Source organism: Nannobrachium achirus (assembly GCF_963921795.1).
Source record: "Nannobrachium achirus genome assembly, chromosome: 3".
Classification (NCBI taxonomy): Eukaryota; Metazoa; Chordata; class Actinopteri; order Myctophiformes; family Myctophidae; genus Nannobrachium; species Nannobrachium achirus.
The window spans coordinates 42,025,618-42,041,388 of record NC_137812.1 but is presented as its reverse complement, the minus strand read 5'-3'; the positions used below and the strand labels follow the sequence as shown (position 1 = coordinate 42,041,388).

Here is a 15,771-nt window from a genome sequence, read left to right as displayed (position 1 = left end):
AAAAGAACACTGTCTTCAAACAATTAAAAGGTTTTAATGGGAAATCACAACATTTAGGTCAGTTAGTAGTCATTCATCAGGTTATCTTTATGGTCATAACAAGTAGCAATACCACAATTGGCATAAAAATATACTTGCAGTACCAAAAATAAAAGTACTTATTATGAACAGCCTATTTCACAATTATTTAAAAATAAACACACATTTTCTTTTAGAGAATTGCTCATATACAAGCTTGCAATGCATTGTGAACCTGTATATTAGTTATTTTCGAAAATATAAAATAGGGCTTAAATGATTAATGTATGTTTTCAAATCTAAATTAGCAAACTAACTAGTATGCAATAATTGCCTCTGAGGCATAGTCTAGTAGAAGTATAAATTATTGAAAAATGGGCATAAATTAAAAGTAGCCTACCTCAAAATTGTCAAGTAAAGGTACTTATGGTATTTACTTTCCACCACTGAAGTAATCACATTACATTTTCCATCCACACATCAATCTAGTCATTCATTTTCTGAATATATTTTAAAGACATAATGAAATGTGAAGCCTCAATTTCTCTTTGGTTTCTTTCATTTACAACAGGCAGACGAACGTGGGCCGCAGCACCCCCCTGTGGTTGAAGCTGGACTTCCAGTTCCCAGTTTCTGGCTCATCAGCTCAAAAGGATTTACAGTTCTTACCTAAAAGGACAGTAACACACATACATTATTGGAAGCCCCACATTCAGATACATATAAGTATTCAATATCAATTTCACAACTTAAGAACAAAATAGAATTGGGAGGAAGAGAAAGGTGAAATTGATGAGGTGAAAGAAATACTCCTACAAGGACTTATTGTATGAAATATTTCAGGTGTGCTTCTTTTCTACCCATGAACTTCAATTCAATGTTCAATGTTGTGCATTACATGTTGCACAACATTAATTTGTTGCACTTTAAGTCTTTGAATTTATGGCTCCTTTGGATTTACTATGACTCAGCAGCTCTTTTATCAGACATTGGTGGTTCATCCTATCAGCATGCCGCAGCAGTTGTGCTTGTACGCAGTGTATGAACAAGACCAAAGGCTATTTATTACTATTCTCACGTTGCATTGATTGGAGAAAGAGATCTAAAGACTGAAGTCACTTCAAAGAAGAAGTCCAAAGGTCAAGTAATGGAAAGCAGCAATTGGTTTGAAGAAAAAAATAATGTCAGTTTAATCAATAATTTAATATTCTATACATTTAGAAATATCTAAATAGAGGTGTGTAACTGTGTATGGGGGCTTGTGTGTGAATTGAGTGGTCACAAGAAATGATTGGCTGAAGGAAGAACATTCCTTCCTATTCAAGGTTCACCAGCATGAGTCCACAGTCTGGTTATGACTCCAAGACAGCTGCTTGACCTTGAGCGTGTGAATAATGTATATGTGTGTGTGTGTGTGTGTGTGTGTGTGTGTGTGTGTGTGTGTGTGTGTGTGTGTGTGTGTGTGTGTGTGTGTGTGTGTGTGTGTGTGTGGGGAGACAGGCATGTAAGTAAGGCTAGGCTAAATGCCTAGCTAGAGAGTGAGGCTCTCTAAAGGTGTGTCATCATACTTGAAACTGACACCAAAATACTGACCTCTAGTGCTCAAAGAAACATCAAGTGGTGACATAGTCTTGCACAGCCAGATGAACAAAGCCCACAGATACATCTGGTGACCTGTCTTTATCAGAGTAGTACCCGTTGTACCCATCTGTCAGTGTCCCTTTTGTGCCCATATATGGAGATCCCTGATGTCTATAATGCCCATATATGGGCATAATTGGTTGGATTGCGGTTTTGGACAACTGGATATCCGAACTACTCGACGTTGGGCACCGCACTCCCTGCTGCTGCGTGCCGAGTTTGAAGTTGGTTGGTCCCATATATGCAGATGACCACCATATATGGGCATAGCGGACAGATCTGTGACTCTGGACAACCAGATCTCTGTTATGCGTCAGTCCTTGTCCCTTTTATGACCATATATGGAGATCGCTGATGTCCTCAGTATATATGCCCAAATATGGGCATGCCCCTTTTGTGCCCATATATGGAGCTGATTGATATGTTTGCGCCTGATGCCATGAGGTTAGACAACACTCAATATTTGGGTGTAGCATAGTGACATCCAAGCCCATTCATTGAATTTAGATTTCCCCCAACGCATCAGTAGGTGGAGATCTCTGATTGTCTGGCTTCGTGATAATAGTGATGGCAAATACTCATCTACTATGCCCATGATGTTAGTCAAAACTCAGGGTGCTTATTAGGATTCTAACCTTAGGCTTGACTGTGCAGGATTCAGAGGGGGCTCCTGGTGGTTGGAAAGTGAACTCCTCAGCAAATCTAGTATGGGTCAGAATGCTGGCCATTGCTTCATCCACTTCCACTACCTCATTCACCTGTGTATTATAAACAGTCAAGCACATGCAAGCAAAGATTTGCGTGAACATTTTAACCACATCAATTCTGGCGTCCCTATTTTGAGCATGTCATAATCTTGTTAAAAAAAACAGAAATAGCAAAGATAGAAGATCTACAAGCTAACAACGCGCCGAGATGCTTGTAGTCGTCTATTTTTGCTATTTGTCGCATGATGTAGTTTAACAGGACTTAAGTGTTTAAAGACCTTTATCAGCGTGTGATGTCCTTCAGTTGCACTGCAGTAGATACTGACCTTAAACGTATACTGGCAGTCAAACTCGAGGACGTTCTCTTCCCCTGTGATGTTCCCATTGTATACAACTTGACATGCCTTGGCACCATTTTTCGGGACCCTGAACAGGCGGTATGTGGCTGAGACAAATTTGAAGTCCCCTGCATCCACAGAACAGGTGAAAAATAATGAATGTTGCCTGGGTCCAGACCCCATCCAATGAGGGGACTGCTTCTCTGAAAGAAGCATTCACTTCAGACAGTGTGAAATCAGGCTAGAATTGCCTAAACCAAATGTGATGCTTCAAGATGAAAGATTCCAAGATTCTTATTTGTTACATCTCAAACACTCATATACAAGTGTAAAATTACTCACTTTCCGTTTGTTAACATTTTAGCAGCAATAACAAAATAAACAATTAAGAAGAAGAATTAATACGCTATAAATAAGATAAAAAGAAAAGAGCCATGTAAGTACTTAAATCATAGCACAATTTGAGGTGCTTAAACTTGCTGAGTGCATGGATCCTACTTCTAAATCCGATATAAATTAAGTACAAATATAATAATTAATATTAATGAATTATTATGTAATACTTAATTACTTAATAAACATATTATTACTGTTTTTCTATTGACTGCTGTTCATCTATTATACTAGGATTTAGAAACGTATACTGTCAAAATATATACTGTATATAATATAATTTATATGTATAAATCCAACCAAGGAGGTCCTGCAGGTCCTTGTTGTCCACTGTAATCTCACTGGCTGTGACCAGCCGCGGAGGACTGAAGCCCACCTCCTCAGATAGTTGTAGCAGATCCTCCCACCAGAGAGCTCCACCTATACACTCACCTGTTAAAATAAATCCCATATATTCTGTTATTGTGATACTATCTCATGTTTCTCATGACAGGCGTTTGTAGTGTATTATGGTAATAAGCATCGTGCATGGCAACTTCAGTCTGCATTTAAACATCAAGTGCTGCACTGCTGCTGAAGTTGAATACCATGGATGTTTTTAGCAAGGTGAAACGCAAACAAAAGCCACCTCGAAGATGCAACTTGGACCAGGTCAAATACATTTGAATTATCCTCGGTTGGAGTTCCGACAAGATGGCGACCGAGTAGGACGCGTTTGTTGAGCTCTGTGGAGGTGCATAGTTTTCACATTTTTTAAGCCCATTTTTTACTGCCTTTATAGTTCTTTTGAGACTTTAAACGCCCAAAACACTGGTGAGCGTCTGTTTTTGCAGTTGTTTCGTGTTTCATGCCGAATACGATTAACACGAGGTCGAGGAGTACCAGGTCTCCGACCGCAAACGCCGACAACATGGCCGGCGCAATGCAGGGCGACGCTGACGCTCCGGTTACAAAGAGCATGCTGCGCGAGGTCCTCAAGGAATCACTGAAAGAGTTTATGGATGGTTTTATTCAACCCATGATGCTTGGCTTGGAGAAGAAATTACTGAAGAAGATTGATGACTTCGGAAAGGAGCTGCGTCCTGCAGTCGCCACGCTGAACACGACCGTGGCTGAACAGGGGGAGGCCATTGAGAACTTTGGTTCCTCCATGGACAGTTTGCAGATGTGTATCACTGAATTGGAGAGAAGATGTGCTAATCTGGAGGAGAAGCTCGTCATAGCAGAAGACCGGAGTCGTAGGAACAACATAAGAGTGATTGGGATCTCTCCTGGGCTAGAAAAGGCTGACCCAGTGGCCTTTATCCAGTCTTTTTTGCAGAAAACATTCCCCGACGAGTTTCCCGACTCCCCCCCGGAGGTGGATCGTGCTCATCGGACCGGCAATCCACGTTCTGATAAGCCAAGGGCTTTCCTGGCAAGGATCCATTTTTTCCGGGTAAAGGAACGCATACTCCAGCTCTCCAGGAAAGCAGGCCAACTGACATACAATGGCAAAAAGGTGTATATTTTCCCCGACTGGTCTGCTGAAACATCAAAGAGAAGGGCAGCTTTCGGGCCAGTAAAGGAATTCCTACGTTCCATCACCGCGGAAGGGGTTAAATACGGAATAAGGCACCCGAGCAAATTCTGGATAACCGTGGATGAGGCGACTTCTACTTTCAACTCACCCAAGGAAGCTCTGGCCTTTTGCAAGGATAAGTTCAAGACTCCAGGTGCTGCGGACGAGACTCTAGCTACGCAGGATGATGAGACGACAGTTACAGAGAACTAACTTTTACCAGGGACACTTTTGCTTTCGTGATCGCGTGCTTTCAAACACATTCTGCCGATGTGATATCCTTTTGCCCTTAATGGACTGTTGGTAAGCTGGCTGGGACTTTGGAGATGACTTTTACGCAGCGTCTTTCTTTCCTCACTCTCTCCTCCTCCTCCTCCCCAAAGGGTGAGTTGTTAATGTAAGCCTACTTATTGTTTTGGACTCATCATCTGACTTGACGTTGTGTTTTCAAGTGTTTCGTTTCATAATACCTATTTTATTTGTTTTATTTTTTAACAAGATCTGTAAGCAGATGGGTGTTACTCGTTTTAATTTAGGTTACCGCAAGGAGAGAGGATTTAGGGCTGCTAAAGCTATAAGCATAATTCACTGTCTTTTTTGTTTGAATATAATGGACATTGTTCTTGTTATTATTGTATTCCTTTTCTTTGCTCTTATTGAGCGTTGTGCTGCTTACTATATAGGTCTAGAGGGTTTTATCTCTCTCTGTTAGGCTTTGTCTAACGTGTTCCGTGTCGCGGTTCGGACGGAGCCTGCTCTCTCTATCGTCTTCCCTCTATGTCTCTCTATCTATCTCGGCTTTCCCTCTCTCTCTCTCTCTCTCTCTCTCTCTTTCTCTCTCTCTGGCTCTCTCTCTCGCTGTGTGTGTGTGTGTGTGTGTGTGTGTGTGTGTGTGTGTGTGTGTCTTTCTCTCTCTCTCTCTCTCTCTCTCTCTCTCTCTCTTTCTGTTAGGTAATGGCGGCTATGTTGGTTGTTAGTTTATGGTTCGTTTATGCCGCCTAAAACGCTACTTTTTCGGGTAGGAGGGCGAGACTGGGCTTTGGCCTTTGTATTGAGTAATGTAGCCTACTGTTTAAGGTGAAACAGATATAAATAATATGGTCTAAATTGTGAAGGCTCCGCGGTTCCAGAGACCACTCGCTCTCCCGCCCTTTCTCTATGTCTCTCTACCTATCTCTGCTTCTCCTCTCTCTCTCTCTCTCTCTCTCTCTCTCTCTCCCTGGCTCATTGACTCGTTCTTTTTTTTCCTTTTTTTTCTAATCTCAATAGCTGGCGGATGTACGATCTCGTGGCGCGTTGGCTCTACGTGCTTGTGGATCCGCTGTCTGGGGGGGGGGGGGGGGGGGTAGTTATTTACCTACTTTACTTGTTAAAATGTTAATTTACTTGTTAAAATGTTAATTTCTTGATGGGGGGAGAGGGGAGCTCTGTATTGGGATATTTATTTTGTAGTCGTGATTGGGTAGGTTCACTGTTTGAAGTATGGTAGTTTACTGTTTAAGACGGAAACAGACTTAACTAATATGATTGACATTTATCTAAGTTTGCACTGGCCTTTTGGGCATGTACAGGGAGCTGTATATGGCGCAGTATGCATTATGTGTGCTGTGTTGTATATGGTTTCCTGATCATACATAACTGTGTTTTATGTAAATACTTATGTATACAGACTTTTCTTTTCTTTCCTTTTTTTCCCCCTTCTAATTAGTAATTGTGGTTTGTATGCATGGATGCATGGGGGGGCTGTATGTGGCGCAGTATGCATTAACACTGTGTGTGCTTTGCTGCATATGGCCCCCCGGATGTGCTTTTAATTTCTATTTCTAACTACATATGTAAGTGCATATATTTTTATATCATATACACTGATTTCCTTTTTTATTTATTTTTATTATTAATATTATATTAGTGCCTTGTCGTGGTGACAGCCTTATTTCCACTTATCTGTCACAAGTGTTTGGTTATTTGCATTAGCGTGGCTTATAGGGCTTTATCACATTCTAAGTGGGCCTAATGCTGGACTGATTATTATTATTACAGTTGTTATAGTCCCCTCAATTTTTTTTTTTTTTTTTTTTTCCCTTTATTCTTTTCTTTTTTCTCTCCCCCTTCTTTACTAGAAATGTTAACATACCATTCTCATTTATTTAAGTGATATGAAGTGGGGAGATTGATCATAATTTGAGCTGATGGAATGTTTGAGAGCTATTCAGCCACAAGAAGGCACTTTTTTGTTGTTGTTGTTTTTACTTTGGTGATCTGTTATATATTTACATAACCACCAGAGGGCAATGTATGGTTACTTTTGGGCAGTTACTTGTTTGCACTCTCTGACAGAGTGAAATGAAGGTTGACTAATAGGTTGATGGGGTGGGGAACTGTTTTTGTGCACTCTGATGCTAATGGGGTTTTCCCCCTCAAGCTTCAATGTTATGTGTTTTTTTATGTTCGTTTGATGTTGCTTTTTCCTTTCTGTTCCTTTTGGGGTTGTTTTGTTTTTCTGTTGGGAAGGTTTGTTGTGAGGGACCAACTAGGAAATTCTAAAATGTTCTACTGTGCTTGCTGTGCGTATGGTTTGAACCACAATTATGACAGAATATAAATTTCTAAGTTTCAATGTAAGGGGAGCGAATATACCGCATAAGCGAACCAGCATTTTGGGGGTTTTGCGATCTAAATCAATTGACTTTGCATTTATACAGGAGTCTCATCTTTTAAAAGAGCATTCCAACCGATTGGCTAATAAACATTATCGTGTTTTAGCCTTTTCAGCTGCTTCTTCCAAAACCAAGGGAGTAGCCATATTGGCTAGACGTAACCTTAGGTTGGATTCTTTGGGTGATTGGTCTGACAGTGACGGGAGGATAGCTGTTGCTAAAATCCGCTTGGAGGGTAAAATGCTAGCACTAGTCTCTGTGTATGCTCCAAATGTTTTAGACAAAGAGTTTTACAAATTACTAACTAAAACCTTATTGGAACTGACGGATTTCAAAATCATTGTTGGTGCTGACTTCAATGCAACATGGCAACATAACCTAGATAGATCCACTGGGGTAGAAAGCAGAGAACAAGCACTAGCGTCTGCAGAACTACGTGCTTGGGCAAACTCAACTGGCTTACTCGACATCTGGCGTTTAATGAACCCAACGGTTAGAGATTTTTCTTTTCTGTCGGGTAGGCATGCTTCATTCTCTAGGATCGATTACGTTTTTGCCCCTGTTAGCTTGTTTCATAAAATTGCCAAGGTAGAGTTGCTCCCAATGTCACTCTCGGATCACAAGGCGGTGCTGTGTGTTGCTTCACTGAAACAGGTTATAGATAGAGCTCCTAGATGGCGGTTTAACACCACACTGCTGCGCGATGCGGCATTTGTAGCTCAGTTTCAAACTGGTTTGCGTGAATTTATAAATATCAATACAGGCTCAGTTGAGGATCCCAGAATTCTTTGGGATGCAATTAAAGGCTTTATCAGGAGTAATACAACCCTCTATGCGTCCACTCAGAGAAAATTAAGGTCAGCCAAACTGGTGGAATTGGAATCTCGGTTTTCTACTTTGGATAATTCTCTCCAAAATAACTTTGATGTTAGTACAGCAACTCAGAGGGAGCTAGTTAAGAAAGAAATTAACTCCATTCTCAAGCGCCGCTCAGAATTTCAAATGAAACGCACAAGGCAAAACTACTATTTTAATAGTGCAAGACCCAGTCACTTACTGGCTTTACGTCTTAGATCCAATGAGCATTTTGCTGATATTGTTAGTGTCAAATCAACAACGGGAGCCATGGTTACAGAACCCAAAGAGGTCAATGCCACGTTTCGTGCTTTTTATGATGAGCTCTACACCTCCGAGGTCATTCACGATGATGCAGTATGCAATAATTTTTTATCCAACATACAGTTACCAACCCTTAGCGAGGCGGATGCGGAAGCCTTAGATAGACCGCTCCATCTGGCGGAATTACAGGAAGCTGTGCTCGCAATGCGTAGGGGCAAGTCGCCTGGTTTGGATGGGATACCCCCTGAACTTTATGCCATCTTTTGGGAAGATCTAGGTCAGCTGATGCTAGACATGTTTCGATATGCAATTGAAAGTGGCTCTTTCTCCAGGGATGTGAATGTAGCTATTATATCATTATTGTTGAAGAAGAACAAGGATCCCACAGATTGCGCAAGCTATAGACCGCTTTCACTTTTGAATTCTGATCTAAAAGTTTTTGCTAAGGTGCTTGCGCGTCGCTTGCAGGGTTTTATGACCACCTTAGTACACTGTGATCAGACAGGTTTCATAGGAACTAGACTAGCCTCTGATAATGCTAGACGACTATTGCATATCATCGATAGGGCTAAGGAGCTGAGGACCCCCGCCGCAGTGTTGTCGCTCGATGCGTTGAAGGCATTTGATCGTCTGGAATGGTCTTACCTGTGGGCTGTACTAGATAAAATGGGATTTGGTGCTTCATTCATACATTTTGTTAAAGTACTTTATTCTAATCCGTCAGCGATGGTCCTAACCGGTAAGATCTGTTCGCCGCTATTCACGATTGGCAGATCTTCGAGGCAGGGTTGTCCCCTTAGTCCTCTCCTTTTCGCACTTTCACTCGAACCCTTGGCTCAGACAGTGCGTCAGTCTGCAGATATTACTCCTGTTTCGATTAACAACACACAGCATCGCATTTCCCTATATGCTGACGATATTCTACTGTTCATTGAGAATGCACCACAGTCAATTACTCATGTCCTTCAAATCTTTGATCAGTTCAGTTCCATTTCCGGCTACAAAATTAATTGGACGAAGTCAGCCCTTCTACCTCTAAATGATCAGATGAGATCTGCTATCCTGCCGCCCATAATCCCAGTAGTAAGCCAATTCAAATATCTTGGCATAGATATTTTCCCCTCTCTTCAGGCTATTGTTAAGAACAACTATGGTGACACTCTAAATAAGATTTGTCTTGATTTAGATAGATGGTCATCTTTGCCCAACTCTCTCCAAGCTCGAGTTTCAATCATAAAGATGAATGTTCTTCCTAGGGTTAACTTTGTAAGCTCTATGCTCCCTTTGCCACCACCGCCGCAATACTGGAATAAGCTTCACTCTTCGATATCTAAGTTTGTGTGGAAAGGGAAACGCCCTCGTCTTAAACTTTCTCTATTACAGCGTGCTAGAGATGATGGCGGCCTTTCATTGCCCAACTTTAAATTTTATTATTGGGCCTTCACGCTCCGCCCCCTTTTAAATTGGTTTAACCCAGCAAATAAGGTTTCTTGGAGAGAGCTTGAGGAGAGTTTAGTGCAGCCTGTTGAATTGAGAGATCTTATCTATTCAAACATAACTACACATCAATGCAAAGTTCGCTTTGGACCTATCATTTCTCATTTAGTGGCAGTATGGAGAGCAGCTGAAAAGATGTGTAAGATTGATTGTAAATGGAACTTATTTTCCCCAGTGTTCAATAATCAAAGACTTTTAATCGAGGATCGCCCCATTCGCTTTCCAAGGTGGAGGGCTAAGGGGATTCGTACATTAGGGGACTTATTTGATAGAAATGGTTTACGACCTTTTCGAGATTTGTGTGACATCTTCAATCTGCCTGGAAATACCCTTTTTTTCTACTTCCAACTGAGATTGTCCATGAGGACCTATGGGGTCCCATGGCAAGCTCCCCTTAGATTGCACCCCTTCCATGAGTTTATCTGTGATGGTAACAGAACAAGAGGTTTGGTTTCCACCCTCTATGGTTTTTTATTAGACTGTAGTTATGGGCCCCTATCTGTTGATACTGTTTGGAGGAATGATGTACCAAATTTGGACCCTGACTTTTGTTGGGACACAGTGTGGTCTAACATTAGGCTATCTTCTAGAAATCCAGACCATCAACAAATTCATTTAAATTTTGTTCATCGGACTTATTTAACTCCCCGCAGACTATGTGCTATGAGGATTTTGAATAATCCCAACTGCACTCTCTGCGCCTCAAATAGTATTGGTACCTTCCTTCACATGGTTTGGGAATGCCCAAATGTGTCGTCATTCTGGAATATGGTTGCCTCAAAACTTTCAACTATTTTTAGTATTAATATCATATCTTCTCCTTCTTTATTTTTATTAAATGACGTCTCACAGTTGCAACTAAACAATATACGCAAGCGCATCTTCTTTGCTGGATTAACGGCGGCGAAGAAGATGGTAGCTACGCGGTGGAAACCTCCTCATACGTTAACGTTTCGCCAGTGGGCCTTAACCTTTCTAGATATAGTATATTTAGAGCAGTCGATAGCAAGGTTACACGGAGCAAAAGAAGAAAACATTAATATGTGGTCGGACATTGCAGATAAGCTTAAGGCTATGATTCAAGAAATCACTATATAGTGGTAACAGCCTAGCACAGGCATGCACTATTGTACATTCCGTGTTGGTCCGGGGAAAGGGGGTGGGTGGGTTTTCTTTTCCTTTTCTTGTTTTGCTATTGTTTGTGTTTGTCTGTTAATTGCATTTTTCTTTTGATTAATGTTTTACTTTTTCTTGTTCTATTCATATGTATGTCTCTAATTTTATGTTATGGAAAATAAAAATAATTGATAACAAAAAAAAAAAGAATTATCCTCGGTTCGTTTCGGACCTGGTCCGGTTTGCCTCTGTCCCGTTTTGGGCCAGGTGCACTTATCCACCGGTCCATTTCGGTTCGGGTTCCATTCCTTTGGACCCATGCTATCCTCTAGTTTGTATTGCTCATTCCTTGCTTGTGTGCTGCTGCCTTTCTTATTGTCGACATTTCTGCCCACGCCAGCTACTGGTTGTTTGGGATCTTCCATGGGGGGATTCAGAATGCCTCAAATCAGATCCATTCATCGCCAAAACAACATTTGTCCTACCTTAACTGTAGATAGCAAGCAACTAGTCTGACTTACCCCATAAGACTTTGTGATTTTTTATTTCATCTGTTAGTCTGCTACTGCTGTAGACATCACTGAAGTACAGCTCACCACCATCCTAAACAACAACATAGCAGTAATATGTAAATAAGTTTAGTGAATTGTTTGTTTGGCAGCTACGGTGCTTGATAATTACAGGAACTTTATCATCACTTATGTGCATATTTGTGACCTGATGCCACATCCAAGTTGATTCCTAAAGAAACTTGCATCCTTCTCATATTTGGTGACATTATTAAGAGTTTACAATAGTAACCATACTGTACAGTACCTTGAGAACATGGTAAGCTTCTGTCAGTACCCTCTTTTTGTCAGGAGAGAGATTCACCACACAATTGGAACTAAAGGACAGAAAATCAACAACATTATGTCCATTATTTTACTGCATGATACTGAAATTAGAGGAAAAAAAGAAGAAAAGAATATATAATAATATACTTCTATGTTGTCTATGTATGTGTTGATACATAATTGTCAGTTATTTGTCACTTAAGCATAAATGAAGGCTGGCTTTACAGTATATTTGTGATCTTACATGATAATATCAAACGTGTTCTTTTCAAGCCCAGCCTCTGACAGAGCTTCAATGTAACCCTGGACAAAGTTGACGTTGGGCTTCTTGTAGCCAAACTCTTGCATGTGGTAGTCCACATACTTCCTGGCAACTTCAAGCTAGATGACAAGACAGACATGTTTAATTTAAAGTGTGTATCTGATCAAGTGTAAAGTGTAACTACTGACTAGTGACTACAATCAATATTGCTCAATTCTGCTTTCTTGCTTTGAAACATTAATACATAGAGCACAAAACAATATGGTATGAATAGTATTAATAAAACCACCACAAATAGGAAAACATAATTTAGCCTCTCAAGCTACTTAGCTATGTATACCAAAGTAAAGTAATAAATAATATAGTATTCAAATAATAATATTAGAGATTAAACTTTAGCAATGTTACAACATGTTTAAAGGAAGGCTGTGTTACATTAACAGATGCCCTCAAGGTCAGCAGGGGTTAACTGAGTGCAATTCTCGGTCTGTCATCCTGCTGTGCAATATCACAATATCACTATATGAGACTAAATATTGCCTGTGATTTTGGATATAATATCATGATATGACATAAGTGTTGTCTTTTCCTGGTTTAAACCACTTAAGACTTATATTATATTTTTTCAAAGATGTGACAAGTTGTGAGCTTGAGGATCAGATACTTTTACTATTTTCTTTCTTCTTTATTATTACATTAATTTTTTTTTTTGAATATTATCGTCACAAAACTGATATCGAGGTATTTGGTAAAAAATATTGTGATATCTGATTTAGTCCATATCGCCCAGCCCTACAGCATGGGTCTTCAACAGGGGGTCTGGGACCCTAGGGGGTCCTCAGAATTACCACGGGGTCGTCCAAATCTTTGTGTGATAGAACGTTTTTTCTCCTTTTTTATATTAACCACTTGAACCCTAGTGTCCATATTCTGAGAACTTAAGCCAAAAATAGCAGATCTACAAGCTCACAACGCCTCCCGCTGCGAGGCCTTGTGAGCTTGTAGATCTGCTATTTTCGGCAAAGAGCTTTGTTGTAGAGGGGGAAAAGAGCAGACTGAGTACAGGTTTATTAAGTATTGACCGTTCAAGTGGTTAAATATCTGAAAACACAAATTGACATGAATCCTAAATAAACTGATGATTGTGCTGTCAAACAATGAAACTAAATGGAATCTATGAAAAGGTTGTGGGGGTCCCTGCTTCATCTCTCTCTCAACTAAGGGTCCGTCCTTGGCCTGAAAATGTTGAAGACCCCTGGCCTACAGTATTTCATCCTAATGTCAATGTACCTGGTCATCAGTCATGTCAATGCCAGTGACATGGCCACCCTCCCCCACCAGCTTGCTCAGCATATAGCAGTCCCTGCCACTTCCACTGCCAAGGTCCAGCACCTTGCACCCCTCCAAGCACTCTGGCACCACCAGACCACACCCATAATATCTGAAAGGGAGGAGTCAGGACAGACAAATATTATTGCAGATTTAAGACCGTATGAGAACTTAAAACCACTTAAACCCTATACTTACTTGACCAGAGTCCCCCTTGGCTCTATACTAGGTCCCCTCTGTTTCAACTCTACATTAAATATCTTTGCAGAAAATAGCCGATCTACAAGATCACAAAGCTAAAATGGATTGTGACATTTGTGAGACTGTAGATCTGCAATTTTTGCCAGATATTCATCACCGAATAGGGATACTAGGGTTCAAGTGGTTAACTCAGAAAGCAGCCATGGTCTGCCTTTTGTGTGTGTGTGTGTGTGTGTGTGTGTGTGTGTGTGTGTGTGTGTGTGTGTGTGTGTGTGTGTGTGTGTGTGTGTGTGTGTGTGTTTAGTGCTCCTACAATCTACACCAAGGTACTCCAATTCTGCTTATGACATAAGGCATATTATGGTATCATATGGCATGTGGTGTCTTTTACATTTATGCTACATGTACAAGCATCTGCAACAATCCTCTGTCAAATGTGTTAATTCCTTGCCTTTCAATAATAATGTAACAGTAAAATCATACAACAACAACAACAACAACAATAACAACAACAACAACAATAAGAATTCACTGACTTATCTGTGACTTCAGGATGCACACTCTTCAAAGCCTGTCTTATGAAGGCAGGGACAGGCTTGGCTGGGGTCACACAGGCGTTGGTCTTCAAGTCTGAACTTTTCTTTAGAACTTTGCCATAGTAATCCTGAGGACACACACGTGGATTTATTTACGTTATTAAAATGAAGTTTAATAATATGATACACTGAACTTTATCAGTGTGTTTACAACATGACTTAAGCCAGAGCAGCTGGCAGGCTAGATCTCGAATTAAATTAAATTAAATGCAGTGGTGTAAAGTAACTAAGTGTACATTTACATTTATTTTGTACTTTTACTCCGCTACGTTTAAATACATTTTGATGCACTTTCATACTTTTACTCAAGTACATTTTTAATTCCGGACTTTTACTTGTAACAGAGTATTTCTACATTGCAGTACTGATACTTTTACTTATGTAAGTAGCCTACTTTTTCCAACACTGATTAAATGAAGGAGATTTGACAACGGTACGCAGTTTAGACCTTATTCTGAATAGTAATGAATATTAAAAAAGACTAAGCAAATCAAATGTTTAGGAAATGAAATTAAGTTACTTACCTTAACATCAGCATGAATGGTGGTGGTGTCTGAAACCTGTTTTTCGCAGCACGCACTATACAGCAAATAAAGTTAACGTCATGATGACAGCATACATCGCTCAATGTTTACTTCTGCCACAATAATTAAGTTGCAGCAATGCCAAGTCTTTTAATACGTTAACACTACAGTCCTTACCTCTTATCATCAGCCATTGCTTTCCGTGGTTCTGGTGCGCGCGTGCGCGTGCGTGTGCGTGTGTGTGTGCGTGTGTGTGTGTGCGGTTGTGATGTGGATCCTCTATCCAGCATGGAATAATAATGAGTGGATCGGAAGGTCTTGATCCAAAGTCTACTCTGCTACATTGAGTTTACTTCCGGGTCAATAGCACCCTCTACAGTAAGTTGTGAAGATTGACCAAATACCGGAGTCAAAGGAAACGTTAGTTTATTTCTAACTCATCATCATGATTCATGTTATATTCTTTTAATTCGATTTTGGGACATTTCTTTCAACCTACAGCGCTGTTTCCCAAACAGTGGGTCAGGACCCATTTGTGGGTCACGGTCACGTTTTTATGAGTATTGTTTTTAAAGTCATTTTCAAAAAACATTCCCAAAAAGGCTAAAATTGTAATGAATTAAAAACAAATGTCAATGATTTTGAATTGAAATCCAAAGAAAAATCAAAGAAATTACTGAAATTAGAAAACAAATGTTTAAGAAGTATTGAAAATAGCCTACTAGCTCACAACTCAGCGCTAAAGTTTGGGAATGACTGCTTTACAGTATATAATCGAGTCTCGATTATGTCCCTTTTACATCTTATTATAAGATGTAAAAGGGACATAATTTATAATCCCCTCAGATATAGACATAAAGTTAGATGCAAAAAATCACTCACAGGACCACTAAGAATAACACAATTACATTTGGCATGGCATTGGAAGGATATGTTTATTTAACATCCATATTGGCTGTTGTAATAAATGGCTTAT

At 40.2% G+C, this 15,771-nt stretch overlaps 1 protein-coding gene across 1 annotated transcript; it reads right to left on the bottom strand.

Annotated features, from left to right (window-relative positions):
• Positions 1-6: 6 nt before the first annotated feature.
• as3mt (arsenite methyltransferase) lies at positions 7-15,074 on the bottom strand. Its single transcript, XM_080721418.1, has 11 exons — positions 14,973-15,074; positions 14,796-14,850; positions 14,212-14,339; positions 13,436-13,586; positions 12,128-12,264; positions 11,864-11,933; positions 11,569-11,650; positions 3,398-3,529; positions 2,693-2,832; positions 2,295-2,417; positions 7-687 (listed from the first exon to the last, which is right to left on the bottom strand). Exons 1-11 carry the CDS (start codon positions 14,987-14,989, stop codon positions 577-579), a joined length of 1,146 nt encoding a protein of 381 aa, XP_080577544.1. The 5' UTR covers positions 14,990-15,074; the 3' UTR covers positions 7-576.
• Between the last annotated feature and the right edge of the window lie 697 nt (positions 15,075-15,771).

Excerpts from the sequence above, each read along its gene's own strand:
- as3mt (XM_080721418.1), bottom strand. Across the intron at positions 14,340-14,795 it reads CCATTCATGCTGATGTTAAG|GATTACTATGGCAAAGTTCT; the intron begins GTAAGTAACTTA and ends GTGTGTCCTCAG. Across the intron at positions 12,265-13,435 it reads TTGACATGACTGATGACCAG|CTTGAAGTTGCCAGGAAGTA; the intron begins GTACATTGACAT and ends CTTGTCATCTAG.